The sequence below is a fragment of the Larimichthys crocea genome, chromosome XIV (genome assembly GCF_000972845.2).
Source record: "Larimichthys crocea isolate SSNF chromosome XIV, L_crocea_2.0, whole genome shotgun sequence".
Taxonomy (NCBI): Eukaryota; Metazoa; Chordata; class Actinopteri; family Sciaenidae; genus Larimichthys; species Larimichthys crocea.
The window spans coordinates 6,488,688-6,510,589 of NC_040024.1; the positions used below are offsets into that span (position 1 = coordinate 6,488,688).

Below are 21,902 nucleotides of genomic sequence, written 5' to 3' on the forward strand. Positions count from 1 at the left end.
TAGCAGTTACCCGGACGTTTCTTCTATACCCAGTTAAGAACTTGACAGTTGCTACGCTCGGCTTATCAAAAGTAAACCACCCCAAACACAAACATGAGGCTGCTCTTGTTCTGGTGAACACTATGGGAAAGCACTTCATCAACAACATCAGCAGCAGCAGCAGCGTGGCGGACATAAACCAGCTGTGTGTGAGTGTGTTAATGCATCGTTCTGTTGTCTGGAGGAGGCGGCAGGAAGTTAAGGTCGCCCGGCTGGAGATGAAGTCAAGACAGAACCAAAGACAGGAAGGAATGAGAGGAAGACATGAACAAAATATGAAATGACTAAAAATGAGCACGAGAAGAAGAGAGCGTGAATCACAATGATGTCAAAGGAACTGAGAGTGTTGACAGAAACGGAGTGGGAGGAACGAGAGAAGATATTGGGTGTTGAAAGGAGACGGAGTCAGAGAGATAAAAACAGAAACAGGAGGATTATCAGCATGTTTGTCCAGACATAAAACAAATGAGCATGTCAGCTTTCAGCACAAGACACGATTCTAAACCTTTTTGTTAACTCTTCGGCTCCCCAACACAATAACACTGTTATGAGTGATCGCTAATGCCGCTGTGGAAGGCCAGCGTTGCTTTTTTGATTATAAAAATCAAGAACATTAATGTTTGACCTACAAAGAAACATCACAGCGACACACCCAGAACTGCAGACTCGACTCATAACTCGACTTCGTAAAACCTAAGAACCTGAGACTTTTTGACGTGGGGTATATTGGACAGCAACAGCGGAGCAATGTTGTCAAAGAGGAGAAGATGTTTAACCAAGACCAAGACCACCAAAACATTCCAGCTTACTTCAGATCTTACAGTTGTCTTGTAGTCAACTTTGACATGGACCTGAAAGACCTGAAATGATCTGACGCCTCTGTTGTCGAACCTTTCGGAGCAGCTTGATCACAAAATCATGCAAGAATCCATCTCGCCAGGCTTCAAGCTATGCGTTTGTGTCTGAACACAGTGCTTACGGAACTTCTCATAGCTAAGTGGATGATTGATGGGCTCAAAAAGAAGGATGGCGACTGCTAAAGAGGTTTGCGTACATTGCTGCCAGCACCAGTTACATCAGAACTGGAGGGTTTCTTCGTTGAAAGTAGAGAAAATCAAGATACCAAAGGCTTTTCTGGAACTTGTTTCAAGTGGCTCAAGTGTTTCCTCCGTTCCGAGTAGTGTCACTCCGCTCGGAGTAGAAAAAGGAGGTGGTTCAGGCGTCTGATTAGGATTCCCCCTTGGACGCCGTGGAGGAGGAGCTTGAAGGTGTTGCTACCTTTTTCCAAACAGTTTCCGACAATGAATACCCAAATGTGTAACGTACCGTCACCTTTAATTGGGAAGACAGCTACAAAAGAAATAATGTGACTGCTTTCTGATCAATCGATGGTTAAGATTTGGTTATTTTGGGTTTAGGCAAGGTAGCTCGGGTTGTTCTGGAGCTTTTGATTGTACTGTCATAGTATTTTAGATGTTTTGAGCACTGTAAAAAAAATACTCATCCATGTTGACTTCCCTGACCTTCAACGGTCACAGAATCGCTTTATCTTCTACAGCAGGAGTTTACTTGGTTACAGTTTGGATCGGATGTCCTCCACACTCTGCTTCATGATGTTTTGCAGCACTCTTACACCACCGAGCTGTGGAAGTAGCTCTGCTTGCAAGAGGTTCTTGTCATTTAAATAAATGGCCAGCGCTGTTGGACGGTATCCTTGACTCTCCTACTCAAAATATAACCACTTGAAATTTAAATTGGATTCGACCTGGAGAGTCTAATCTTCCTCAAACTATGCCAGCATTCACAGAGGTCAATCACAGACCTTACTTTAGCTGCTCCCTGTCTTGAACTCCAATCTCTGTTTATGTCTTTTGGCCTCCTTCCTTTCATTTCTGGCTGTAAGTATAGAGTCGATGCATGAACAATATCAGTGGTCTGTCTCTATTTTTGGCTCCAAAGCTCCCAGTGGGCGACCCATTTCCCCCTCTCCCACCGCCTGTCCCTCTTCATGGAGCATTTCCTGAGACTAGACAAGACATTCAAACCGAGGATTTACTAAACCGACGGTGCCCGTGGGCATCTTCCCACAATGACGGTTGAAGGAAAGCATTGCTAACTTCTTTTCATACCCTGATAAGTGATCCGCTGTGGGTCGACGTGAGTCTTTATGAAGAGTTTGTTTTGCTCTCTCCACTCCTCATATTTCCTCCCTCCTCCTCCTCCTCCTCCTTCATCTCGGCTGGCAGCCAGTTTTTTCAAGATAAGCTAATGATTTTCTAAAATGGATTGATTTATCGAGTCATCATCTCTCGCTGGAACGCATTCAAGATAAGCAACTCGGATTTTTCTGAGGCTGATTAATTGATGAACCACGTGAAATAGTAGAGTCATTAAGAGTTGGACTACTTGAATCTATTTTCATATTCTCCAGGTTTTTAAAAAACTTTTGCTCCCATAACTCAAATATTCATGTAATGTATTTATGTTCAATGTTCAAGCTGCCAACAGTTTTATCATAATATTAAAGGAACAGTCTAAAACTTTCTTTGTGACACTTTGAGAAGACTGATATATATAATGTAATGTAATGACTAGCATGGCTCTTCTGATTCAGTAAAAACTATTTTGAGCTTGAGAGGTGCAAGTAAGTGTACCCGCCTGGCCAGCTCAGGTTCTGGCACGACACTGGCTCTTTTCTGTCCTCCCAGGCCTGTGAACCTCCTCTTCTTCTTCTTCTTCTTCTTCTTCTTCTTGCCGGTGGTCCAAGACTCCTGTGGTACAAACGCCAAACACTCCCCCCATGCTCCGAGCTCAAGAGTCCAGGCAGCCCGGCTAACAAACTGAGCTAACATAAGCTAACAGTAGCTATCAAACTGAGCTAACATTAGCTAATAGCAGCTAACAAACTGAGCTAACATAAGCTAACAGCAGCTAACAAACTGAGCTAACATTAGCTAACAGCAGCTATTAAACTGAGCTAACATGAGCTAACAGCAGCTATCAAACTGAGCTAACATGAGCTAACAGCAGCTAACAAACTGAGCTAACATAAGCTAACAACAGCTAACAAACTGAGCTAACAGCAGCTAACAGTAGCTATCAAACTGAGCTAACATGAGCTAACAACAGCTATCAAACTGAGCTAACATAAGCTAACAGCAGCTAACAAACTGAGCTAACATTACCTAACAACAGCTAACAAACTGAGCTAACATAAGCTAACAGCAGCTAACAAACTGAGCTAACCTGAGCTAACAGCAGCTGCAGTTGGCAGCAGTTTACTTCACTGTCCATCATAAACTCTGTAAATCACGTTCAAAAGAATATTTTGGATGACGTTTATGATCTGACGATGATGTCCCGTGTTTCCCGGAGAGAGAAAATATGTTTGAGTGCAGCTCTACGAGAGGATGTAAGATTAGAGGAAGGTTTCAGAGATCCTCCAGTTGCCATAACAAACAAACGGCAACTCACCAGCCACTTTCGTGAGCTGCCTCCTGGACACTATCTGATAAAACAACACGGCTCCGTCAGCCAAAGAAAGTCAGTCATTAACAGAAGGGAGAAAAAAGACTGAAACCAGGTGCCCGTGTGTTTGAGGAGGAGACACAAATGTTATGTCGACTCTCAAGTGTTTTGCTGCTAATAAATTCGCCTTTTCCAGAGACACGCTTTTTTTTATTCTGTGTCTCTGCACGATTAAGAGGAGGAGGATGAGTCACGCCTGTTGATTTATCAACATTACACATCCTGCAGGAAAGACGAGACTCTGGATCCACAAAGCTGACAACTAAATTGTCCTCACGGACGCTTTAAGGTGTTCTCCACGAGCAGGTTTAAGTTTTTAAAAATGTGTGTGTGCTTGTTTCTTGGGTGGCGTCCTTACTTTTCGTCCGCGTCACTCTGCTTTTCTGCATTTTACAAAACTTTTCATCGCCCCTCCTTTGATGCGCGGTCAAATTACAGACCACATCAGATAAGGAAACTTTGTAAGACTGACTTGAGGCTGGGTCGAAGAAAAGAAAAGAAAGGCAGTGAATGGACATTTCAACACAAGTCAATGTGGAATTGACTCCTATTAAATACTACATGTAGTAATGAGCTTGTTGTACCAGCTGTTTGAAAGTTCAATGCAGACCACCTGTTAAAACGGTCAGTGTAACTAAGTCAGTCCCAGATTTACTCTTGTCCGGCGGCTTCTTCCTCTTTGTCAATGTCCTCTTCGCTCTCGTCTCCTCTGCCATTATGTCCATAGAGCCTGCTGAGCTCGGTTACATTGCCTGCTTGTCCAGCTCCTGTTCTGGCATGACACTTGCTCCACACTCCCTGCACCTCGGGCCTGAAAACCTCTTCTTCTTCTTCCCGTTGATCTAAAACGCCTGTGGTGCAATTACTAACACTAAGGGAGCTCACAGTCCGGGCAGCCTTGAGCTAACAGCAGCTACATAGTGTGGGAACAGACGTACGAATGACAGAGACACCATTCACCTGATCACAGGTCAGTGTGGATCAACAGGACCGCCATCACCCCTGATGGAATGTGAAGACCTGCTTTGTCCCCCCTCCACCTCTGCGGTGTGGTGCCGGTCAGTCTTGAGAATGAGGGGCCCTCCTGTCGGCGACCGCTAAGTGGCCGTTTCATAAAGATGAGCGTCCATTCAGAAAAGATCGATTCAAAGGGCTGAGCTTATGGCAGAGACTGTCAACACCTTGATATAAGGAGACCCTTTGGATGTGTACAGTAACCTGGGGTTGAACTCTGCTGTAGACCTGCTCCAGCAGAGTCACAGTGAACCCAAAGTCAAACATACAGAAAGTTAGAAACCTTTATAAGACATGCTTACTATGTATTTCGATGTTAATGTTGCTTCTAGTCTGTTGATGCAAAGGTTTTATAAGTAAAGTGTGGAAAACATTTACAACGCCAATGATCCAGGGCTCATTACCCCTTAAAATAAATCTACGTATGTGTAGCTACGTTTATTATAAGTAGTTACTTCTTTCCTGCCAAGTTAACTGTGTGGTGACTCCTGATGTTTGTTTGTTTTTGTTGCATTTGTACATTTAATGCTGATTTTGTGGCGTATGTTGTGTTTTTATCCTCGGTTGTTTGTCTGTAACTCAGAGTTGTTGCATCCTATCTTAAAAAAAAAGAGATATAATCAAGATTAAATGATGATTTGATTAAATAACACTTGATTAAGATGCATTATTAACATAAATGTGATTGTATGTACGCAATGCAACAGAAATCCGGCCTACTTGAGTTTCACACCTCCAGACTTCTCTTGGAGTTTGCTCAAACATTTCGTCACACTCTCTAAAACATTTTAAAATCAACAATGTTAATGCTTTTAAAGTGTAAAAGCTTCGTGTATTTAAACGCGTACTGCCGTGTACTACTCATGGAGTCAGAGGGTTCATCTGGCAGGTCAGGAATCCACATCTGGACTGATTTGTCTTGGTTTTGACATCATGTTGGTAGAGTCAGGTTCAAGGAGGGAGAGCGAGAGAGACAGAGTATGATAAAGTGGTGCACAAGTTACAACTTTATTATCCAAATCTCTCTCCACAGCAGAAATGTGTTCTCCTGTAGACGCTCAGAGAAAATGTTTGATTCCTTTGTTTTTACTGATCTTGTGCAAAGCTCACTTTTATTTCGGACACTTAGAGAAGTCGTTTGAAATGTGTCAAACGAGTAAACCGTCCAGAAAGCGAGGGAGCAAAATGCTGAATCAGACATAATCAACCTTCGCTCATCTGCTCCATGTGAAGGCTGCGAACGGTGACGTTCACCCTGCAGAAATGTGCAGACAGTTCTCCCACATTGTGAAACGCCCTGTTACTTTTTATCACCCCCTTTTTTTGAAGGAGTGGGACCGGATTCAAGTCCAACACATACACGCAAGAGTTTAATATGATTGGAGAGGCTGGTTGGTTTGTTGGTTTCTGGGTCATGCTGCCCTCTGGCTTTTACAGACAGACTGTACTGTGTGTTTATAGAAGGAACTGCAGAATGTATAGCATGGAGGAAAAGGTAATGCGACATGGTTTATGGTGTATTTACACCACTGTCATAGATAACTGGTTGAAGTGCCCATTATCTCCTCTATCTCTGACAGAAGTGTTTTTAAACTCAGACTCACTTTCCCCTGAAGCCTCATGTATAATGGGAGATTTTAATTACTGCAAACTCCCTGCCTGTTTACCAGGATGTCACCTGTCCATCCAGGAAAATGAAGTGTTATACTTCTGTAAAAGCAGCATGTAAGGCTTCTCTCGCTGTTTCTGTGACCACAGCACCATCTACAGGCCGGCTGGAGACGTGGGTAAAGACGGTGTATGAAGGTCTGGAGTGAAGATGTTGTTTCTAAGTCACAGGTGATGCTTTGGTTGTACAGATTGGTCCGTGTTGAAGGACTCAGATGTGTGAGGATAGGGTCACCCTGACGAATGTCTGAGATAGAAAACATTCCAGCTCTGCGTCAGCCTTTTATTTCACCAAGTATCCCCAACGACTACAAGTCAGTTCCAGGTTTTTTGTCTTGGCTTCCTCCATCCAGATGGGCTGTGTGGTCCTTCCATTGGGTTCTGGGTCTGCCTTGTTCTCCCACAATGTGGACGAGCCCAGAACACCTCCAGAATACTTAAATAATAATGTAATAATATGATATGCCTGATGATTTATTCCACTGCAGCACCCTGAACCATGAATGAAGCCATTGAAAAGAGATCATGTGTATCAGTTTCCTATAATAAATATCAGGCATTGTTAAATACCATGTGTGCACATAAAACATGGTGGATTCAGACCCGCGTGTTGGACCACGTCCACCGCTTGTGCTGCATTCCTCCGTCGTCTGGTCTGCACATGAAGGTAGACGGGACGTTTTTCACGTCTGACTGGAAAAGTGGAAGATAAAACCTGAGCTGATGACTTCATAAAGTTGATCATCATCATAACTTCCACTCCACTTCAGTTGGCGCAGCTTACAGCCACAGCGGTCCTGATTGGATTTGATATAATCTGACAGGACAGGTCACACACTTGTTCTAGGTCGTCTCTCACACACACACACACATATGTACGAGCTGTAAACCAGCTGAGCTACCTGTTGCATGTATCCTCCACTCGGTTCCTGATGGTGCAGAGGTAGTTACAGGATTTAAAGAAAAGAGGAAGTGATGAAACAAACTTTTGCTGCGGCGATTTGGTGCAGAACGAAGACCTCAACATCTCGTCAATGCATGGTAAGACTCCTTTATTAGATGCATGATGGGTATTTATGTATGTATGGACTGTGTGCATGTTAGTATAGATCTATAAACACCAGTAACACAATAACACAAACTAACTAACCAACTGAGGCACAGATAGACTAACAGCTCTCGTGTTGTTTGAGGTATAAGTACTGTAGCTTTGAACTTTATTGCAAAAAAGGTCTATCTCTGTGAGGATCCTTTACATAATGTTGTCATATACTAACACGAACAATCTGACCATGTCACAGGCGAAAACAAGCGCTGACGTACTTTGACTGCATGTATTTGCTCCAAGAAATTGCCTTGAAACTTGTTTTGTGTCTTATTTAAACTCGACCACCTCTAGTGGACGTACTTTGACGACATACAGGTCTTTAAGACTTACAAACCCAACAAGTAAACCAAGTATCTTCAACATAAATTACATTTCCAAGCCTGAGTCGCTTTCATTTTCTCACCGACGTGAGTATTAGGACATGTATAAGAGGGTCACACCAGATAATCCTGTTGTAGCCGATTGATCCTTGGAGTGTTCCCAAACCTAAAGTCACCGAAACTGCTCTTTCAAGACTGTTAAACTTATAAACTAATGATTAATTAAACAGTTTCTGATAGCATCTGATCTTTTCTCAAATCCAGGGATCCAAAACCTTCAGACCGTCTTCCTCCAGGTTCCTCTGAGCTCTGGAGGTGCTGAGCCTCGAGATGCAATCACAGCGCTGTGCCTTCATCATCTTACCTCAAACATGGAAGCAGACACGATGCAAAGCTCCGGACGTCCACCCTTCATCCTTTCCTCTTTCTGTCAACTGTTTGCCACCTCCATGCCGCACTTCTGCCCCATCCCTCCATGGCCTCCTGAGGTTCCTCCTGGTTCTCCTGGCCTCTCTGTGTTTACTACCCTGCCCTGCACAGGCAGCCTGGTTTAGGGTCGGGGTGGTGGGGCCGTGGGGGTGCGACCCTCTCTTTGGAAAGGCTCTCCCCAGTGTGGCGGCACAGCTTGCCATCAACCGAATCAACAAGGACCCCTCGCTGTCCAAAGCTGCAACGTTTGATTATGCTGTGCTGCAGGTACGATCATTAACATTGGTGCCCATCTAAAGAGCCGTGTTAGGTATGTTAGCTGAGGTAGCACCACTTTGGGTTTTCTTTGGGAGAGTGAGATAAGAAGTTTGATATCAGGATTGATTGATGATTGATTTGTTATCCAGGAGCCATGTGAGACATCCAGGGCACTGGAGTCGTTCATTGGTTTCCACACCAAGGCCTCAGGGTACATTGGACCAGCCAACCCAGCATACTGTGATGCTGCCTCAATGCTGAGCAAAGGCTGGAACAAAGTAGGTGATGTTTCTGAGAGATTTGCAATGTCTATTCCTACTGTGATATGTTAATTTTCTCCTGTACTTCTCTTCCAGGCGTTGTTTCCGTGGGGTTGTGTTGGTTATGAGCTGGACGATATTCGGAGCCACCCAACCTTCGCCCGCTCCATGCCCAGGCCCACCTGGGTGCTGCTAAGCATTGTAAACTACTTCAGGTGGGCCCACATCGCCATCATCTCTTCCTCAGACGATATCTGGGTAGAGACGGCTACCAAGGTGAGAGACGGCAAGACCAAGAAACTACAAAAAGGAGGAGAACTTGTTCAAAATGTTGCTGTTATTAAGTTTGCTGTTGTCCTGTCCAGGTAGCTGATTCCTTGAGGAGCCACGGTCTACCGGTCAGACTGGTCAGTTTTATGGAGAACACTCCTCACGGCATCAGACGAACTCTGTCCAAGGTCCGCAAGATGAGAGAATTACGCAGTGAGTTCCAGTTTACTTCTTCCGAAGAGAACCTTGCTTAACATTTTTCCTTTTTTAAATATTTACTTCACTCTCCTCCTAGTTGTGATCCTCTGCATGCACTCAGCACTGATTGGTGGTCAAGTCCAGAAGCTGCTCTTAGAGACCGCCTACGACATGCAGTTGATTGACGGCTCCCGGGTCTTTATACCCTATGACACCCTGCTCTACAGTTTGCCCTACCGCAACGTGACCTACCCGGCTCTGAAGAGCAACAAGAAGCTGCTTCGGGCCTACGACGCCGTGCTGACCGTCACCATCGACTCACCCGAGGTGTCGTTCTATGAGGCCTACAGAGATGCGATGGAGAGAAGAGAGGTGGCGAGGACGCTGAATCCACAGCAGGTGATGTGTTTTTCGAGTTTTGAGAGGAGACATGGTATTATAACTTGTACTTGAGCAAGGCAATTAGACCTGAAATCTGTCCATGTGTCCTACAGGTGTCCCCTCTCTTTGGCACCATCTACAGCTCCATCCTCTTAATGGCTCATGCAGTGCATCGTCTTCAGCAATCTAGGGAGTGGATGTCTGGGGGAAATCTGGCAAAACACACCCGTAACCTGGCCTTCCAGGTACTAAGAGGCCTGTGAAATTAGACTTATTTGTGTACATAACTGAGAACAGTCAAAACTGGGGGAACTGAACTTGGTTGTAGATCTGTTAAGATGTTTCACCTCTCATCCTAGAGGCTTCTTGAGTTCTGACTGACTGGCAGCATCCTCGAGTGTTTAGCCTTGGTAGGATCATTGACCAGACCGTTGTTTTCACCTGGTTAGTTATGGCTTCTTGTTGTTGTGATGACTGAGGTGTTGAGGTCCGGTCTGAACAACAGTTGTTGAGGTCACCTGAGGTCAAAACTTCAGTGCTTATCAACAAGAACATGTTTTAAAACTCATTATTTTTCGTTTAATTTCCTAAAATGTTCAAGACCAAATCAGACTAAGGATTACCAATTACCCGAACCCAACAGTATACATCGTTATTTATGTTGCAGGGCTTCAGCCACCCCATCAAAACCAACGGCTCTGGAGAAGCTCTGCTGGACTACCTCATACTGGACACAGACGGACTCTCATGGGAGCTGAAGCCAACATACAGGTACGTGAAGAGACAGAGATCAAGCATTTCCTTATAACACAAGTGGAGCAATTAGAGATATTAAGGCAAACAAATGGGAAAAAATTGATGTCTGAGGTGTAACCAAAGAATGTAATGTTGCGTTATTGTCGCATTAATAACTCAATCGGATTGATTAACGTCAGGATCGACATGGAGGCCGGTAAGGTGTTTTTCCTGGGTCGAGACATCCACTTCCCCCGTGGCTACAGACCCAGGACGGATTCCTCGTGTTGGTTTACTCCTGGAGTCCTCTGCTGGGGAGGTGAGGAACACATGATGATATTTGGTGGACCTTCATGCTGTGGGTGTTTTAGTTTATTGCTGAGACTTTTAATGGTGACCAAGGACTCTAGGACTCTATCACACATATGTCAGACCTGTTTTCCCTCCTCTTCTTTGTTTTTTGCAGGGGTGGATCTGTTTGTTGCAGGACTGGATCTGTTCTCAACCATCAGCATGTTCCTCGGAGCGACGGCCACCACTGTTTTCGTAGCGGCGTTGGTTTACTGCATCAGGTACAAAGTCAACGGGAAGTCTCAAGTCGTGTTGGTGTGGAGTTGAATTGCACAACTAATTCATAATAAACAAATAACGAAGAAGGAAACTGATTGGTTACTTTGGTAACAGTTGTAAAAAATCCAGTTTTGTGTCCAATCCTATTACTTGTGTTGTATAATAATCACTGATTCTTACTGTCCCCGTCCTTGTCTCTGTCCCCCTCGTTGCCTAGGCGCCGCGTCAATCAGATTCGACTGGTTAAGGGTCCAAACAAGATTTTGCTGACTCTGGCTGACGTCACATTCATAAACCCGTCTCTTAGCAACAAGGTCAGCACCTGCATGCTCCGTATGCATTATAGAAGTGAAACTACACAAGAGGAAGTTGTACATTTAAATGTATTAAATTCAGTTTTTGTGTCACATCCCGATCATGACTTCTTACAGAAGTTCAGTCTGGATGACAGCAGAGTCAGCGGCGTGAGGACCGCGTCCGAACGAAGCGTAACGTCGCCAATCTCCACACAAACACCAGCTACCTACGAGAACTCCAACGTCGTCATTTATGAGGTGAGACACTGAGTATGATGACAAAACATAAATATAAAAGATATGTACAAATAACATTTGAATATGGCAAATATTGGAAATGCTGTTTGGTGTTTTCTGTCCTGCAGGGTGACTGGGCGTGGCTGAAGAGACTTCCTGATGGGACGTTCAGCACCATCAACCCTAAAGTCAGCCAAGTGTTTGAACTGGTATGTGACATTGTCTGTTCATCTAGCATCATAATGAACTGTTAAGAAAGTCAGAACAAACTGTTTTTTTTTTTCTGTCTGCAGATGAAGGACATGCGTCATGAGAATATCAATCCTTTCCTGGGTTTCTTTCATGACTGTGGCGTGTTCGCCATCGTGACTGAGTTCTGCTCCAGAGGAAGTTTGGAGGACCTGCTGCTGAACGAGGACGTCAAACTGGACTGGATGTTCAAGTCGTCTCTGCTACTGGATTTGATTAAGGTCAGTGGTGGAAGAGTCCTGCATAATCTTTTTAAAATGTCATTTAAAACAGCATTGCGTAGAAATTGCTATTGCTACTGACTGTTTGATTTGTAAAAATTCAGAAAACTGTGAGAAATGTCGTCACAGTTGCCCAGAAATGATTCAGATTTACAAATCATCACAGAAGTTTAAATATTTGAGTAAATGTACTGTTTGCTGCTTCAGGGTATGCGGTACCTCCACAACCGCGAAGTGTCCCACGGCCGTCTGAAGTCCCGTAACTGTGTGGTGGACGGGCGTTTTGTCTTGAAGCTCACAGACTACTGCTACACCGAAGTTCTGGAGGCTCAGAAGTTCCCCTACGTCGAACCACCAGCAGACGGTGACCAGATCAGATCATGAACCTGGCTTCTCCTGGTGCAGTTGCCACTACAGTAGTAAACTAATGCAGTTCTGTTTTCTTTAGAGTTGCTCTGGACGGCTCCGGAGATCCTGAGGATTTCTGGCCAGCTGACGCTTCACGGGACGCCATTGGGCGACGTGTACAGCTTCGCCATCATCATGCAGGAGGTGGTGATCAGAGGGCCTCCGTTCTGCATGCTGGATCTGTCTGCCGCAGGCAAGATAACTACTTCACAAACAAACTGCTAAACTGCCAGCATGGCTAAAAAACAATGATGTCTCTCTGTGTTTTAGAAATAATAGAGAGGGTGCGTAAGCCTCCTCCGTTGTGTCGCCCGGTGGTCAGCCCAGACTACGCTCCGATGGAGTGCATCCAGCTGATGAAACAGTGCTGGAACGAACAACCCGAGAAGAGGCCAACCTTTGAGGAGATCTTCGACCAGGTAGGCAGGCTGGACCTGAACAGCTGAAGAGTCTTCATTTGTGTGCATTGTGCTTTACTTCTTCTCCTCTCAGTTTAAGAACATCAACAAGGGGAAGAAGACCAACATCATCGACTCCATGCTGAGGATGCTGGAGCAGTATTCCTCAAACCTGGAGGAGCTGATCAGGGAGCGAACGGAGGAGCTGGAGATCGAAAAACAGAAGACGGAGAAGCTGCTGACCCAGATGCTGCCTCCGTGAGTCCACATAGACACGAAGCTTACACGTCGACACGTGCAGGTTAAAAGATGCTTAACTCGTTTTCTCTCCTCAGGTCTGTGGCTGAGGCTTTGAAGGTGGGCGGTACAGTCGAACCAGAGTATTTTGACAGTGTGTCACTTTACTTCAGCGACATCGTCGGCTTCACCACCATCTCAGCTCACAGCGAACCCATCGAGGTGGTCGACCTGCTCAACAACCTCTACACAGTCTTCGATGCCATCATTGGAAACCATGATGTCTATAAGGTGTGCTCTCTATTTTTTATCTCCATTTTTATTCAGTTCTGCAGGCGTTAAATCACATTAAATCACATTGTTGTTTCTACTCTAGGTGGAGACGATCGGCGATGCTTACATGGTGGCGTCAGGAGTCCCTGTCCTGAACGAGAACCGCCACGCTGCCGAGATAGCCAACATGGCCCTCGACATCCTGAGCGCCGTGGGAACCTTCAAAATGAGACACATGCCAGACGTTCCTGTCAGGATACGTATAGGTCTACACACAGGTGAGCACTTGACAGGACATCAGAGGGGAAAACCAGCAAACACAACAAGTAGTAACTCTAATGTGTGTTTTGATCATTGTAGGTCCATGTGTAGCAGGTGTGGTCGGCCTCACCATGCCCCGCTACTGTCTGTTTGGAGACACGGTGAACACGGCTTCTCGTATGGAGGCCACCGGACTGCGTGAGTTACAGACCTACAAAAACTGTTTCTAGATAAAATAACTAGAGAGGAATGTTTTGTTTGCCGGATTGTTGCTGCGTTGGCAACATCTATCTGCGTTCTTAGAGATAGGGTGAGGAGCTCAGACATCAAGAGTAAGCTCGGAGTAGAGCTGTTACTCCTTCTCTTCGAAAGAAGCCAGCCAGGCATGTCCAGTTGGTAGGAGACTCCGGGACAGACCCACAATTATAAAATTACATTAGTTCTGGTGGGCACGATTCAGATTTAGTGACATACAGTACATCAGCAGCACTGTGATTTGGTTTCCGTTGGTTTCGCCAGTACTTTTTGTTCTTATTGGGTTTATACCACCTTCAAATTATAATTATCATCCATTGCTTTGTTTTTTGTTTGCAGCCTACAGGATCCACGTCCATGAGAGTACAGTCAAAGTCCTGCGGGACCTAAATCTCGGCTACAAGCTTGAGTTGAGAGGCAGATCCGAAGTCAAGGTACTTTATCAGGCAAGATTTCTGTATGTACGGTCTATCAATGCATGTGTTCATTTGTTGTTCATCTGTCTGTTCATCAGGGGAAAGGATTCGAGGAAACTTACTGGCTCATAGGGAGGGATGGATTCACCAAACCTCTGCCTGTTCCTCCAGAAGTCAAGTCCGGGTAGGAACAACTGTCCCTTCACCTCCTTCGTTTGTTCTTCCTTTTTTTAATTCTGTGCTCTCGACTTTTTCGACCCTTTACTGTGGACAGAGCTGTTTCCACTTGCTTCCAGTCTTTATGCTAAGCTAGGCTAATCGCCTTCAAGCTTTAGCTCCATACTAAACACATGAGATTGGTGTCAATCAGAGTCTTGTTTAAAGTCCTAATGAAACGATATGCTTCCACATATGTGCATGTTTCCTGTACACAGTCGGACTGAACACAACCTCTGAAACCAGCGGTGGCCAGTCTCGGTCTAGGGTCGCCTATCGAGGTGGTTTTATTGCAAAGTCTGCAAAGTGGTGTAACTGATGGCAGATTCGGTTAGCAGCAGTTAATCAGCAGTTGGCTACTTTAGCATATCATGAAGCTGTCTCATTACTGAACTCATTATTGGTCCAGAGACTGTGTGTTGTGTTCACGCTGTTCACTTCGTCCCAACAGGCAAATGGCCCACGGGCTGCAGATGGCCGAGATAGCCCAGTACAAGAAACGGAAAGCCGAGAAACAACAACAGGAACAACTTGCAAAGAAGAAAAACTGAGGTAATGTTATGCATTATAAAAAAATGTATAACATTAAGTCAACTCAGGTCAATTTTGTTAATAATATAACCCAGAATCACAATTTGTCTCAGTACAGCTACGACTCCGACGAATTACTTACTTGGTTGGCGACGTGACTCGTCCTTTGGAAAACATAGTTCGGGGACTAGTTAGCATGAACTGTCTTAAGGTGTCTTTGTTTGCTTTTAATTGCATCTTCAACATGACCCAAATAAAAGGAGGAAAAGTTCTTTCTTCATCTAACTTTCCTGTTTTACACCTAAAGGCAGTTCAGGCGATAGATGTGGGGATACAATTTGGATTAGTTGGTGACAGACAAAACTCAGTTCTTCTGCTTTACAAGTTTTGCGATCATTCAAAAACCTCAAAAGTGTATCTGTGAAAATCAGACTAGATTATCGTCAGAGGACGTTTTGAGGTGTGACTACAGAACAACATTGTCGGATTTTGTGACATATCTTGAAAATTAATTTCAAAACAACAAAACAATTTGCTTTAGTGTCGGATAAGAAGATCTGCTGCCTTGTCATTGATCTCTACAGCCCATTATTCCGAAACCCCAATGGTCCCAAAAATATCTTTTTGGACCAAAAACCCAGGTCACCTAAACATTCAAAAGAAAAAAATGCCATTGGTCCAAAGGCCCATTGCTCTAGAAATACCAGCCTGGTGTAACTTTCAATTGTAACTTATCTAAGTAACTTATTTTGACCCCAAACGCGACCACTTTGCAACCTAAACCACATGTTTATTATTGTTACCACGACAATAAAGGTCACCTGACGTCTGCATGTCCAAATTCACAGATATTAGGGGCAAAAAACAGGTAGCCCAACAAATGGGTTTTTGGTTTCAGTGGGACATTTTTCGAAGTGTTCGGGAGGTCCCTGTGCATTCAGTGCTAAGCTAGAGTCCGGAGGTGATTAGCTTAGCTTAGCATAAAGACTGGAAGCAGAGGGAAACAGCTAGCCTAGTGCTGACCTTCGAGTAACATTAAAACTCACAAATTTCCATAAAATAAATATTTCTTGACCAGAAACACTTTATCGATTCACCTAGCACCTCTGTACCTGCCAACGTCTTGTTGACGACCATACTCTCTTAATATAACATGATAACAATACAATAATTGTGTATTTTTGAACTTTAGACAGAGGAGAGTGGTATCAAATAATCCTTCCTCCTTCTCGTCCTCTCTGCTTCCCTCCTCCATCCTTCATCCTCTCTCGTCTTCTCAGCATCTCGATCAGCGTCGCGGCGGCCGACTCGAAGGACGTGAAGCAGGTGTTTCACAAGGCGGTGAAGAAGATCTCTCACGTTCGCGTCATGACTCAGGTGTTACAAGCCCCCGAAGAGGAGGACAACGTCATGATGTCGCACCACTGACCGACCTCTAGTTTGCTCCAAACTCTGGACGTCTGGTTGGATTTTCACTTCTAGAAAACTATGAAACTAAACAGGAGTGATCAGGAGGGGCTGAGCTTCATGATCCACTGAGAAAAGTTATCAGTACGAGAAAGAGGTTAGAGAAAGTGTTCAGATTATCACTGTGTGTGTGTGTGTGTGTGTGTGTGTGTGTGTGTGTGTAGTAGATCAGGTCTTGAAGTGCTGACTCAGCAAAGCTCGGATCTACAGAGCCGATAATCTGTCTCGATCGTTTCCGCCTCCTTCACTTCACGTCACTTCGTTTCCTCCGTCTGAAGGGGACAAGAAAGATGGACTCTGTCTTCTTAGCTTCCTCCGTCAGCGTCCTCTTCCCTCTCTCCTCCTCTGCCATCGTGTCCATAGAAGCTGCTGAGCCTTTGCTAACGGACAGTGAGCAACACGAGCTAACGTTATCTTAGAAATAGAGTCCACCATCGTCAACAAACGATGACACAGAGTCCGAAGTCAGAGCTAACGTTAACTTCTTTCCTTCCATACTTGTCTCCACCCTTCTTTTCTTCTTCCACCCTTCCTTCTTTCCTTCCATCCTTATTTCCTTCTCTCCTCCTTCATTCCTTCTTTTCTTCTTTCGTTCCTTCATCCGTCCATCCTTCCTTCCTTTCAGTCTTTCTAACCTTCCTACTTCCTTCTTTACTTCCTTGCTTCTTTCTATCCTCCTCCCCCTGTGTCTTCCTTCCTTCCTTTCTTTCAGTCTTTTGACCCTTCCTTCTTTCCTTCCATCCTTGTTTCCTTCTCTCCTCCTTCTTTCCTTCCTTCCTTCTTTCATTCCTCCTTGCATCTTTCCTTCCTTTCAGTCTTTCTACCCTTCCTTCCTTCCTTCCTTCCTTTCAGTCTTTCTACCCTTCCTTCCTTCATTCCTTCCTTCCTTCCTTTCTTTCAGTCTTTTGACCCTTTCTTCTTCCTTCCTCCTTCCTTCTTTCCTTCCATCCTTCTTTCCTTCTTTTCTTCTTTCGTTCCTTCCGTCCTTCCTTCCTTCCTTTCAGTCTTTCTACCCTTCCTACTTCCTTCTTTACTTCCTTGCTTCTTTCTATCCTCCTCCCCTTGTGTCTTCCTTCCTTCCTTCCTTCCGTGTTATTTGTAGTTTTCCAGATGAGTTTAGCAGCTAACGTGATATTAACTTATGTGAGTTGATGTTTTCTCATTTGTTTATGATCCTGAATGTAGATCAGAAATGATCGAACCAACAAACAAACTGCAATAAATATTTTGGTGCTTAACTCAGTGTGTGTGTGTGTGTGTGTGTGTGTGTGTAGTAGATCAGGTCTTGAAGTGCTGACTCAGCAAAGCTCGGATCTACAGAGCCGATAATCTGTCTCGATCGTTTCCGCCTCCTTCACTTCACGTCACTTCGTTTCCTCCGTCTGAAGGGGACAAGAAAGATGGACTCTGTCTTCTTAGCTTCCTCCGTCAGCGTCCTCTTCCCTCTCTCCTCCTCTGCCATCGTGTCCATAGAAGCTGCTGAGCCCTTGCTAACGGACAGTGAGCAACACGAGCTAACGTTATCTTAGAAATAGAGTCCACCATCGTCAACAAACGATGACACAGAGTCCGAAGTCAGAGCTAACGTTAACTTCTTTCCTTCCTTTCAATCTTTCTATCCTCCTTCCTTCCTTCCTTCCTTCCTTTCTTTCAGTCTTTTGATCCTTCCTTCTTCCTTCCTCATTTCTTCTTTCCTTCCTTCCTTCTTTCATTCCTCCTTGCATCCTTCCTTCATTTCAGTCTTTCTACCCTTCCTTCTTTCCTTCCATCCTTATTTCCTTCTCTCCTCCTTCATTCCTTCTTTTCTTCTTTCGTTCCTTCATCCGTCCTTCCTTCCTTCCTTTCAGTCTTTCTACCCTTCCTACTTCCTTCTTTACTTCCTTGCTTCTTTCTATCCTCCTCCCCTTGTCTTCCTTCCTTCCTTCCTTCCTTCTTTCCTTTCTTTCTTTCAGTCTTTTGACCCTTCCTTCTTTCTTCCTCTTTTCTTCTTTCTTTCCATCCTTATTTTGTTCCTCCTTGCATCCTTCCTTCCTTTCAGTCTTTCTAACCTTCCTTCTTTCCTTCCTTCCTTCCTTTCTTTCAGTCTTTTGACCCTTCCTTCTTCCTTCCTCCTTCCTTCTTTCCTTCCATCCTTATTTCCTTCTCTCCTCCTTCATTCCTTCTTTTCTTCTTTCGTTCCTTCTTCCATCCTTCCTTCCTTCCTTTCAGTCTTTCTACCCTTCCTACTTCCTTCTTTACTTCCTTGCTTCTTTCTATCCTCCTCCCCTTGTCTTCCTTCCTTCCTTCCTTCCTTCTTTCCTTCCTTTCTTTCAGTCTTTTGACCCTTCCTTCTTTCTTCCTCTTTTCTTCTTTCCTTCCATCCTTATTTCGTTCCTCCTTGCATCTTTCCTTCCTTTCAGTCTTTCTCTCCTCCTTCTTTCCTTCCATCCTTATTTCGTTCTTCCTTCCTTCCTTCTATCCTTCCTTCCTTCCGTGTTATTCGTAGTTTTCCAGATGAGTTTAGCAGCTAACGTGATATTAACTTATGTGAGTTGATGTTTTCTCATTTGTTTATGATCCTGAATGTAGATCAGAAATGATCGAACCAACAAACAAACTGCAATAAATATTTTGGTGCTTAACTCAGTGTGTGTGTGTGTGTGTGTGTGTGACCTCACAGCGCCCCCTGGTGACGCGACAGAAAACAAACTCCGGTCTGTTCAAAAGCTGCAGATGGCATCCTGTAAGATTATCCCTGCTGATCCTCACCGTGTGTGTGTGTGTGTGTGTGTGTGTGTGTGTGTGTGTGTGTGTGCGTGTGTGTGTGTGTGTGTGTGTGTGGTCTGTTTAAAATCCATAAACTGTCGGGCAGCTTAACACACTCTCTGACTGAATATATGTTCAGACTGTAGTAAGGTAAAGTACGGAAGTCCCGAGCTGTCGAACATTTTATTTCTTCTTTTTTCTCGTAATGACAAGTTCAAATTAAAGTTCAAATGTCCTGAAATAACGAGTTAACAACATTTGTTGACATAAATGAGACGTTTTATTTTGTGTTTCCTGTTTTATTGATTCTGATTTCAGCTGTGTCGAGTCGTCCTGCTCGTTGTTTAGTTCCTGTGTTTCCTTTGTTTCTTGGTCTGTTTCATCTGTTTTTTGATACCTGCTAAGCAATTAAAGTTACCTCACTTTAATTAGTTTTAATTAGTTAGTGACCCAAAGACATAAAAACCTCTCAGTCCTGCTTGAATCTCTCGACAGCATCAGTAGATCAACAGCTTCAGACCATTGCTGGTTGCTCACGTATCAAAGAAACGTCGTTCTTTAACTTCACCGTCGACGTTGCCGTTTATATTTCGGAGCTCTCGACAAGCTGTCGCGTGTCAAAGCCGCAGAGCTGAGATTATCGGAGGATTTACGCCGTCATCCGGGCGTTAATGGCAGTTTGTTTGGGGACGGGAGGAGGTTAGTATAGATTAGGATGCAGTGATATAGAATGAGGAGGTATGTGTATCGGAAAGATTAGAGAATATTTAGGAACGGGAGATTAGACGTGGATTATTCATGACATCCCATCACAGCAACATTTTTTATCAGAAATACACAAAACATGACGAACATATGAGCAACTTAAAAAAAAAAACAGTTTCACATTTGAACTATTAGCTTAGCTTAGCATAAAAGTAAGTCACACAGCAGCAACTATTTCACTGATTCTGGTGAAACTGGATCATATTTTATGGAGGAAATGTTTTCTGGTTTTCCCTCTGATGTCCTCCGGCTGCTCCGCCTCAACTCTCTGTGATTTACAGAGTTTATGATGGACAGTGAAGTAAACTGCTGACAGCTGTAGCTGCTGTTAGCTGCTGTTAGCTCATGTTAGCTCAGTTTTTTAGCTGCTGTTAGCTAATGTTAGCTCAGTTTGTTAGCTGATGTTAGCTAATGTTAGCTCAGTCTGTTAGCTGCTGTTAGCTCAGTTTGTTAGCTGATGTTAGCTAATGTTAGCTCAGTTTGTTAGCTAATCTTAGCTCAGTCTGTTAGCTGCTGTTAGCTCAGTTTGATAGCTGCTGTTAGCTCAGTCTGTTAGCTGCTGTTAGCTCAGTTTGATAGCTACTGTTAGCTAATGTTAGCTTATATTGTTAGCAGCTGTTAGCTCAGTTTGATAGCTGATGTTAGCTCAGTTTGATAGCTACTGTTAGCTAATGTTAGCTTATATTGTTAGCTGCTGTTAGCTCAGTTTGTTAGCTAATGTTAGCTCTGTTTGTTAGCTGCTGTTAGCTCAGTTTGTTAGTGTTTGTACCACAGGTGTTTTGGACTACCGGGAAGAAGAAGAAAAGGTTTTCATGGAACACTGACAGGGAGCACAACCACTGTCGTGTCAGAACAGGAGCTGGTCACTGTAACCAGACTCAGCAGCCTCTATGGACATAATGGCAGAGGAGAAGAGAGCGAAGAGGACGTTGACGGAGGAAGCCAAGAAGAGAAAAGGAGAGAGTGAGCGAGCAAGTAAAATAAATAAAAAAGATTTTAAATATATTTACTGTAAGAAAAGAAACATTTTAAATGTTTCCAACTTTGTTGCTTCAGATACGTCACATATGATAATGTAAACATATCATACAGCGGTCTAGAGGTCAAAGTTCGGTTGGTTCGTACACTCAGAGGACTGATTTGAACAATTTGTTCCCAGTTGAAGAAATAAACTGAGTCTATTTAAATTGTGCTGTCAACAGCAGCAGGAGTGTCGCAACTGTGAAATAACAGACCGAGTCTGTAACAAAGGGAAGCATGCTTTCCTTTGTGTTTCCTGTGTGTGTGTGTGTGTGTGTGTGTGTGTGTGTGTTTCAGCCTTGTTGGCTCTGCTCCTTTGTTGCAAAGTACAATAGCAGCAGAGGATTTACTGTAGAGGAGAGTCCTGACCAGCAGAGGGCGCCGTGACCTGGTAACAATAAGGAGAGGAGACAGGAAACATCCTCATGATCCCTCACACCCTCATATAGTTTTTCTATGCTGGAATATGACCTGGCCCCAGATTTAGGATGTTAAATAGCAATAAACTTTATTTATATATCAACTTTTAATGCACAGAAGCAGAAGACTGCACAAAGAACGTGAAATAGTGTTTGCAGACCCGAAAAAATGTTTAAATCACCCTAAAAGTTGCACAAAGATCCTGTAAATCTCTTCGATTTCAAGATAATCTGACCAAACTTGCAACTGCAGCAGAGAAAAGCATCTTTTATTTTCTATAAATCATCCCGACTCATTATATCAAACCGCAACTCAGCTCAAGTTTGAATGAACGTTCCCTCCCGTGACGTCCGTCGCCGTCCAAAGCAATGTCCAAACCGAACCAGGTGACCTCGAGCGACGGAGGCAAATTTTGCATCGACGAGCCTCGGAGCCAGTTACCACACGCGCCCTCTCTCAAAGCCGGACAACGACGAACAGCTGAAATCGGTGACTTCACTCTCATGAAATCATCCCAAAGACAGCTTGTTTTACTCAAAAGTCCAGCATGTCACTCAACCACACCTATTATTTAGAAGATTACTCAGCAGCAATGCATGATGATGGATGGTGCAACAGTAGGTTCAGAGGGAAAACAGGGTGAAAGGCTGAAGGTCAGGTGAGTTCAGTTGTTGTTTGACTTGGCCTCGAGCCAGACGGAGGTTAAGAG

General features: G+C 44.1%; 2 protein-coding genes across 2 annotated transcripts in view; one reads left to right on the forward strand and one right to left on the reverse strand.

Moving 5' to 3' along the window:
• Positions 1-21,902, reverse strand: part of LOC104935020 (butyrophilin-like protein 2) — a gene marked incomplete at its 3' end in the record, with an annotated part of 550,859 nt that overhangs the window by 262,726 nt on the left and 266,231 nt on the right. The gene's annotated exons all lie outside the window — the stretch shown is intronic.
• On the forward strand, positions 5,736-16,773 carry gc2 (guanylyl cyclase 2). Its single transcript, XM_019263966.2, has 23 exons — positions 5,736-8,373; positions 8,514-8,642; positions 8,721-8,900; positions 8,990-9,107; positions 9,190-9,491; positions 9,587-9,718; positions 10,141-10,244; positions 10,409-10,527; positions 10,675-10,780; positions 10,996-11,092; positions 11,210-11,332; positions 11,440-11,520; positions 11,605-11,781; positions 11,989-12,145; positions 12,230-12,382; positions 12,460-12,608; positions 12,682-12,845; positions 12,923-13,115; positions 13,201-13,375; positions 13,458-13,556; positions 13,953-14,047; positions 14,128-14,213; positions 16,057-16,773. The coding sequence occupies exons 1-23, from the start codon at positions 8,008-8,010 to the stop codon at positions 16,202-16,204; spliced, it is 3,453 nt and encodes a 1,150-aa protein (XP_019119511.2). The 5' UTR covers positions 5,736-8,007; the 3' UTR covers positions 16,205-16,773.